The sequence below is a fragment of the Scyliorhinus torazame genome, chromosome 6 (genome assembly GCF_047496885.1).
Source record: "Scyliorhinus torazame isolate Kashiwa2021f chromosome 6, sScyTor2.1, whole genome shotgun sequence".
Taxonomy (NCBI): domain Eukaryota; kingdom Metazoa; phylum Chordata; class Chondrichthyes; order Carcharhiniformes; family Scyliorhinidae; genus Scyliorhinus; species Scyliorhinus torazame.
In genome coordinates, this window is record NC_092712.1 from 101,535,567 (window position 1) to 101,545,043 (window position 9,477).

At 44.8% G+C, this 9,477-nt stretch overlaps 1 protein-coding gene across 1 annotated transcript in view; it reads right to left on the reverse strand.

The window, feature by feature from the left end:
- Positions 1-9,477, reverse strand: part of mrc1a (mannose receptor, C type 1a) — a 245,320-nt gene that overhangs the window by 218,204 nt on the left and 17,639 nt on the right. The window contains exon 3 of the mRNA XM_072508574.1: positions 4,839-5,009. Within this exon, the coding sequence (XP_072364675.1) occupies positions 4,839-5,009 (171 nt within the window). The remainder of the gene's footprint in view (positions 1-4,838; positions 5,010-9,477) is intronic.

The window sequence follows — 9,477 nt, forward strand, 5'->3', positions numbered from 1 at the left end:
CACTTCTCAACCCCCAGATGGCCTTCATGTAGTTGGTCGAGGACCAGCTTGTGCATGCTGTGTGGAATCACAATCCGGTCCAGCTTTAGGAGGACACCGTTAATGGCGGCCAAGTCGTCCCGGACATTGTAGAATTGTGGGCACTGTCCTTTGAGCCACCCTCCCGTCATGTGGCGCATCACACGTTGTAGAAGGGGGTCAGCCGCAGCCTCCCGGCGAATACGGGCCAGACGTGAATCATCAGCTGGCAGTGGATAGGACGTCCGCAATGATGAGGTCCTTTCCCGGGGTGTAGACCAGTTGGAAGTCGTACCTCCAGAGCTTGAGTAGGATGCTCTGGAGGCAAGGGGTCATCTCGTTCAGGTCCTTATGTATGATGCTGACCAGGGGGCGATGGGCGGTTTCCACGGTGAACTGGGGGAGACCATACACGTAGTCGTGGAACTTGTCTATGCTGGTTAACAAACCCAGGCACTCCTTCTCGATCTGCGCATAGTTGTCTGAGTGGCTTGCTGTGAGCTCTGTGCCCTGGGCTGTCTCCTGCTGGAATGAGCGGGAAGTGTCGTGTTCCCTGTTTTATAGTGTGTATGCTCTTGCCTGTGATTGGCTGTGATGTGTGCGTATTGATTGGTCCGTTGATCTGTCCATCAGTGTGTATGTATGTTTGCACCATGATGTTTGTCTGAATATCATGACAGTCAAGAATAATTTCTGGGTTAGAATTATGTATCCATCTCTGAGCAATAAAACACCATGAGCTGCTCGTAGCTATAAACTGCGTTAATCTCACTAATAAATCCAAATGGGAGGTGAGCTGAGGCCCCAAAAGAGTGATCAAATTCACTGCTTATATGTCAACATTTCCTTAGGCTTCATTTCATTTATAATGAAAACGTACTTACATGCACAAAACCTTCTGTGTCAGCAATTTACTTACATGCTGATTCATAGCTATGGTTGAGATTTAGTCAGATTGAGAATGGCACCTAAGACAATGTTAGGCAATATCTAATGTGCCAGTGAAAGGAGCTTCAATGAAACGTGGAGCACTCTGCCTGCTGGTAAGCAATGATAAGGCATCGCATTTTAACTTTAAATTCTATTTATTGAAGCTATCATCGTCGACATAAGAAAACAGGAAATAACAGCTGAAGTATTTGATCAGATAAGCTTAAGTAAAATACACATAGAGACATAAAATTATTGGAATTTTACCACACAACTGGAGGCCATACAGCCCATTGTATCTTCCTGATCTCTCAAAGTGTTACTCACAATTCTTTCCTCATACCCTTTTCATATTTTTCTCTTCAATTGTTTTAAATATCCACCATTAGTTCAAGCCATCTCCCAACAAACTTCTGCAAGAATGATTTCTCCTTTGTTCTTTTTTGTGATGATCTTAAATTTAATTGGTCATTCACTGACTGGTGAAAATACTGGTAAAAGCAAGGCCCACAAAATTGGACACAATGGCCCTGCATTTGCATGTGCCCACTCCAACAATGCAAGGGCACCTGAGCTGGTGCTAGTGATTATTGCTGACTTCTCCAGAGTATTTGGGTCAGGAGAGATCACCTCACTCACATGGCAGTGATGGGCACCCATATCAATATGAATGCATTTTGAGTTCTTATCAGGATGGGCTGGGTACACAAATAAATATTGCTGTTCCAATCAGGCAATGGGACTATATCTGGGGTTTTGCAGGCTCAGCCCATCCCCCACCGCCAATACCCCCACAGCCACACACATTAGAATCTGTAATTTGCATTTTTACACAATTGATTATCTAATATTCACAATCTCCCCAAAAGCAGCCTAAAACAGCTAATACAACGGAAGACAAAATTGTAGCAGCAATAATAGTGAATGAATCACAGGAATTCTCATGGATCAGTTAATAGGTATGTAACCCAAAATATCATGCAGTGAACAGTCCAAGGCAAAGAGGCAGGGTCCACAGAACTCATATGACAAAGCAAATTGTGAGAAGGGGAATGAAGATCATGAGTTTGAACACATTATGCGAGCCACAAGGAGCTTTAGTCCTGCTGAAGATTCATTTTAACTCTGCAATACTAGATGGTTGCAATTCAACTGTATGTGGGGCAAATTGGTTAAAATGTTATCTAGATACAAGAGGTGGTGAGAATTGATACAGAATTAAGGAATATAATTCTTTAGGAACAGCTTAAGTGCCTCTCTATATCTCTGCCTGTCTCTTTCACATTCCTCCTTCAAGATATTTCTTAAAAGCTACGTTATTAACCAAACCTTTGGTCATCTTACCATATGTTTCTCCAATTGGTAAGATTTTAGAGTCTGTTATTAAAGATGAGATCGCGAAGTACTTGGAAATGCATGGTAAAATAGGACTGAGTCAGCATGGCTTTGTCAAAGGGAATTCGCGTCTGACAAATCTGTTAAGAGTTCTTTGAGGAGGTAACAAGGAAGTTAGACAAGGGAGAACCAGTGGACGTGATTTATTTAGATTTCCAGAAGGCCTTTGACAAGGTGCCGCATAGGAGACTGTTGAATAAGTTAAGAGCTCATGGTGTTCAGGGTAAGATCCTGGCATGGATAGAGAATTGGCTTACTGGCAGAAGGCAGAGAATGGGGATAAAGGGGTCTTTTTCAGGAAGGCAACCGGTGATGAGTGGTGTGCCTCAGGGGTCTGTGCTGGGACCACAACCTTTCACAATATACATTGATGATTTGGAAGAAGGAACTGAAGGCACTGTTGCTAGGTTTGCAGAGGATACAAAGATCTGTAGAGGGACAGGTAGCATTGAGGAAGCAAGGGGACTGCAGAAGGACTTGGACAAGCTAGGAGAGTGGACAATGAAGTGGCAAATGAAATACAATGTGGAAAAGTGTGAGGTTATGCACTTTGGAAGGAGGAATTTAGGCATAGACTATTTTCTAAATGGGGAAATACTTCGGAAAGCAGAAGCACAAAGGGACTTGGGAGTCCTTGTTCATGATTCTTTTAAGGTTAATGTGCAGGTTCAGTCGGCAGTTAAGAAAGCGAATGCAATGTTAGTATTCATATCCAGAGGGCTAGAATACAAGACCTGGGATGAACTTCTGAGGCTGTATAGGGCTCTGGTCAGACCCCATTTGGAGTATTGTGAGCAGTTTTGGGCCACGTATCTAAGGAAGGATGTGCTAGCCTTGGAAAGGCTCCAGAGGAGGTTCACAAGAATGATCCCTGGAATGAAGAACTTGTCATATGAGGAACGTTTGAGGACTCTGGGTCTGTACCCGTTGGAGTTTAGAAGGATCACGGGGGATCTTATTGAAACTTACAAGATACTGCGAGGCCTGGATAGAGTGGACATGGAGAAGATGTTTCTACTTGTAGGAAAAACTAGAACCAGAAGACACCATCTCAGACTAAAGGGACTATTCTATAAAACAGAAATGAGGAGGAATTTCTTCAGCCAGAGGGTGGTGAATCTGTGGAACTCTTTGCCGCAGAAGGCTGTGGAGGCCAATTCACTGAGTGTGTTTAAAACAGTGATAGATAGGTTCTTGATTAATAAGGGGATCAGGGGTTATGGGGAGAAGGCAGGAGAATGGGGATGAGAGAATATCAGCCATGATTGAATGGCAGAGCAGACTCGATGGGCGAATGGCCTAATTCTGCTCCTATGTCTTCTGGTCCAGTGCTGGATTCGCACACTGTGCTACAGGTGGGACAGGTAGTGTTTGATGTACTGGATTGGTGGGATGTTCATATTTTGGTACAAACCTTCTGCTGTTTGCACTTGATCTCCACCTAGGCCTGTTGGAGAAGTTTGAAATGGTTTGCACCTTCATGGATCCTTCTTCTCCAGCTTGGGCAGTCTCAAGCAACAGATTCTCACATGTTGGTGTTGCATTTTTTTGAGGGAGGCTTTGAGGACATTCCTGAAACTTTTCCATCCTGGTAACTGTATGCTGTAACAAATCTTGAAGTGTGGAAGGAAGGTGAATGTCTCCTCAAGTCCGGGAAGAAGTCAACCTCGCCAGGTGAACACCACTTATATATAGCCGTGAAACATGATCCAAATTCCCGCTGGCGGGTGCTTGAATTGCAGGGAGCAAGATTCCATTGTGTTGGCCTTTTGATGAGCATTCATGAAATGCAAATAGGGTTCTTGACATAGCTCCGCGGAACACTCAACCCATCTTTAAGCCACCATGAAGCCCGGGAGAACATGAATCTAAACGTATTTCCCGGCATTGGGAAACTGACTTTTGGCGACACACCAAGTCTTGCTCCCCCACCCGCCATGATTCCATCCTATGTTTTATGTATGTGCAGTGCCACTTGCATACGTGCTTCACTTTGATGCTAGTGTATGATGTAGGTGATACTACCCCAGATTGATTCTTATCTCAGATTATACCTCAGTGATGGGAGTGCATGATATAACATTAACGTTCAGGACTATTGCGAGCTTCACAAATGTGCAAGGTGACTTGTAAGTCAGGTTTCAGAAGGAGACACTACTCCTTTGATGAATGTACTTATGCCTTTGCCTGTATATTGTGGTGCCAGTCCACCAGCAGGAGTATATATTTCCAGTGCATCTTGGCCAACATCTCTCCATTGTTCCTATTCTTCTTACAAACTCAAAACACACTGTAGAATTTTCAAAGGAAAATCCATTGCGCCCTGCCTAAAATGGTGGGGATGAAAAATGACGCAAAGACATTTATCAAACAAGTTTTGTTTTTAAATTGGGTCAGAGATTGTCTGCAACCGATTCTTGAAATGCTCCTGCCTTCTTCAGAGAATTTAAAGTAATGCAGTTATGGAATTCGAGACAATATTTTGACATACTTACATTTCATTGGGCAAAGTCCCCACATGGCATCAGTATAGTCTGAAGTAGTTGCACACCAAAGCAAGGCATCAGATCTGCCCACAGCAGTACAGTCTGTATACCACACCCCATCGTACTTGAAAGGAATTACACATGGTTGTCCATTTGAATTTCCAAATATTGTAAATAAATCTGAAAGAGAAACAGGATTCCTAAGAACTGCTATGTCAAAAAATGTGACTTTAAAGGCCATTAGATTGTCAAGCATGACTTACTGGTGCACAGTTACCCAATTTATCCTTCTCTCTCTTCTTGACCAAGTATGTTACACTGTACACTCTCCATTGCTATGGCACAAATTGTATTTTCAAAGAGGAAGTGTTGTGGTCAGCACCTCTAGTATCTCTTCCCTGGGTTTTCTTTCATGAGTAGGGTACATGACATCAAGGATTTACCCATCTTGAGTTCTAATTTTTCAGAGCTAATTTCTTTGTACAGTTATCTCAAATAATTGGTCCATTACCTTTTCTCATATACTTACCTTCTCATTTCCTTAATTAGTTCCAGACATTCATTACTGGCCCTCAGTCCTTTTACTTATACTTTTTAATTTTCATATTGCGGTGATTCTCACTTTAAGGCAACACAGCAGAGTAAGGGTCACCTGACTTAGGGGACCAACAGGGACTCAGTAGGTAATCGCCGCAGGAGGTGGAGCCCTCTTAGGCAGGATACATGTATGGAGTTAGGTAAAGCCATGAAGTTGCTGTTTTCATAATAATAAATTCTCCCTGTATTCACAAATGAAGTCTGTGAAAGTGCATCATTACATACATTCTGATTACTTCCTTTTACACTTTCTATTTTGGCCTATTTTTTTTTTTACATATGCCCACAATATTAATTCATTTTAATATTATTAGCTCTAACATGTATAGAATCATGGAATCAAACCCCAATAATGCAGAAGGAGGCGATTTGGCCCATCGGGTCTGCACCGACCCTTCGAAAGAGAACCCTACCTCAGCCAATCTCCCACCCTATCCCTAGCTAACCTTTGGAAACTTAGGGGCAATTTATCATGTCCAATTCACCTAACCTGCACATTGTTTGACTGTGGGAAGAAACCAGAGCACCCGGGGGAAACCCACGCAGACACAGGGAGAATGTGCAAACTCCACGCAGACAGTCACCCAAAATCGGAACTGAGCCCAGGTCCCTGGCGCTGTGAGGCAGCAGTGCTAATGACTGAGCCATCATGCTGCCACAATGATATGTCTTTTCTTCAAGGGTCAGGTTTTGTTTATCTACAGAGCTCCGTTCATTGATGTACTCCTTTGGCCCTGTTAGAGCATATTCTAACATATAGTCTGCCACCTCACATTTTGAACATTTTCCACAGCTAGGAACGTGAGTAGAACTTTGAATCTATTCTGCCTTTCAATGAGATCATGATTAATCTGCAGTTTAATTTTCTATACCTGCCTTTTCCCTATGTACATTAATATCTTTGAATAACAACATCCATTGTATCAGTTTTAAAATTAACAGTTCATCAAGCACGAGTTGTTGTTTGTGAGGAGGTCCATATTTCTACAACCCTTTACAGAAAGAATTGTTTCCTAATTTCACTCCTGAATGGTCTGGCTCTAATTTATTTACTCTGATCCTGGTCCCATACATCCCAACTAGTGAAAATAGGGTTGACAAAACAAAACACTGTTCCCCTTAATTATCTTTTCTTTAAATTTTAGAGTAGCCAATTTTTTTTTTCCAATTAAGGGGCAATTTATGTGGCCAATCCACCTAACCTGCACATCTTCGGATTGTGGCAGTGAAACCCACGCAGACATGGGGAGAACGTGCAAACTCCACACAGACAGTGACCCCGGGCCAGGACTCGAACCAGGGTCCTCAGCGCCGCAGTCCCAGTGTTAACCACTGTGCCACATGCCGTCCTTCCCCTTAATTATCTTTAACTCAAGTCAAATCACCCCTTATTCTTCTAACTTGCAGGGAATACGTGCTGGCTTATTACATCCTACTTATAGTGTAGTGCTTGAAGTCCAGGTATCAGTCTAGTAAATATATTGTGCATTTTGATGAAGGGCAATTTATCCTTCTCAAGGTGTGGTGCCCAGATCTGCTCAAAGTGCTCCAAGTGTTACCTAACACAGCATTGTTTGGCTGAAGCATGACTTATACCGCCTTGTGTTTATTTCTCTAGGTATATAGGCCAGCATTCCAGTCGATGTTTTGATTAATTTCTCCACTGGTTCATGACATTACAATGATCAGACTACTTAGTGGGGAAGTGGTAGTGTAGTGGTATTGCCGCTGGTCTAGTAATCCGGTCTTCTACTGTGTGACCCAGTTTCAAATCCCACCGTGGCAGATGGATGTAATTTGAATTCAATAAAAAGAAATTTGGACTAAACCATTGTTGATTGTTGGAAAAACCCACCTGATGCACTAATGCCCTTTAGGGATGGAAATCTGCTATCTTTACCTGATCTGGCCTCCGTGTGACTCCAGTTGTATGTTAACTGCCCTCTGAAGTGGCCCAGCAAGCCATTCAGTTCAAAGGCCATTAGGAATGGGCAACAAGTGCTGGCCTAGCCAGCGAAGCACACGTCCCATGAAAGAATGTGGGCTGGAATCACCTTTTTTGGAGGCCAAGTGCTGACGCCAGCGTGGGAACTGTAGCGTTTTACGACGGTAAAATCGGCGCCAACCCTTCACCAATCCTGCGACTGGTGAGGGGCTAGCAGCTGACCGAGTAAAACTCCCGGCTCCCACGATATAAACACCTGGAGAATGGCCGGGTCCGTGGCGCACGGCAATGACCTGCAGCGGGTGGGCCGTAAAACATGGCGCCGGCCGTGCGGACACCCGACCTGCCAGATAATGTCTCCCTGCCCATCCCCTGGCAACCACCTGGCCACACCCCATCAGTCCCCGCGGAAGCACCCCCCCCCCCGCGGCGAGCAGCACGGCTGCCGCCCGACTGTGGCGGCGCTGTGCACAGTCCGCAGCCACCACCCCGGGTTCCCGCATGGCTGAGACAACACGTCAAGTGTGGTCAAGAACTCAGCCCATTGGGGGCGGAGCATCGGTGGAGGGCCTTCAGGATACACGCCAACGGCGGTCCAAAAGCGTCCGCCGTGTAACGCGATGACGCCATTTCGGAGGGGACAGAGATAGAAAACCAGCTTCAAACTGCCCCCCCCCCCCCGATTTGGCCGCCAGAAGGGATTCTCTGCCCAATCGGCGATTACAAAATCGCAGTCGGGGAACGATGAATCCCACCATGTGTATTTTTTGTAACCTGGACTCCCCAGTCTCTTTGGACCTCCACTATTTCCAGCTTTTTCACAATTTAGAAAGCACCCTATGCTATTCTCTATCATTTAAAGATGATTGACTTCACATTTGCACTGAAATTGTGTGCCATCGTTTTGTCCATTCACTAAACTATCATTATTTTCCAGGTCTTGTACACCCTGCCACTGATGCCAGCGAGAATTTGCCATTCAGCCAAAACTCCATCCACCGGAGACTCCCACCACAGGCAATGTCGGAGAGTTCTGGCCAATTTCTTTGCAATTAGATACTTCTACCTACACTTCTTCCAATGCTGCCTTTCATTGTAGATTTACATCAGAAAATGTGGACATGTGAGGCTGGATTCTCCGCCCACCACTTTTCTGCCCCAACCTGCCGGCCGGATTCTCCGTTCCGCCGGCCAGTCAATGTGGTTTCCCATTGTGGGGCAGCCCCACACCGTCGGGAAACCCCCGGGCGCCGGCAAAACGGAGAATCCCGCCCGGGGATTTCCATCCCATCATCAAACTCACTAATGACTTATTCACTGCTGACATTTGCTAACTTTCCTTCTTTGGGTCAATTTATTCTAATCCCACTGAATTTAGCTCTTTTCAATACTAGCATCCAATTCATGGTCATTTGCTATTTTAAGTTGAATCAAACTGTGTTATAGCCACAATTTCCAAATTGTTTTCCAGCCTTCATGTCAGTTATTTATCGCTCCTCATTTCCCAGCATGCTTATTTGCCTGTTGGCTGCAGTGCTGGGCTGAGAGGTGGCAAATTGAGTTTAATGGAGAGAAGTGTGAGGTGATTCACTTTGGAAGGAAAAACAGGAATGTGGAATATTTGGCTAATGGAAAAGTTCTTGAAAGTGTGGATTAGCAGAGGGATCTAGGTGTCCATGTACATAGATCCCTGAAAGTTGCCACCCAGGTTGATAGGGTGGTGAAGAAGGCCTATGGAGTGTTGGCCTTTATTGGTAGAGGGATTGAGTTCCGGAGTCAGGAGGTCATGTTGCAGCTGTACAGAACTCTGGTACGGCCGCATTTGGAGTATTGCGTACAGTTCTGGTCACCGCATTATAGGAAGGACGTGGAGGCTTTGGAACGGGTGCAGAGGAGATTTACCAGGATGTTGCCTGGTATGGAGGGAAAATCTTATGAGGAAAGGCTGATGGACTTGAGGTTGTTTTCGTTGGAGAGAAGAAGGTTAAGAGGAGACTTAATAGAGGCATACAAAATGATCAGGGGGTTGGATAGGGTGGACAGTGAGAGCCTTCTCCCGCGGATGGATATGGCTGGCACGAGGGGACATAACTTTAAACTGAGGGG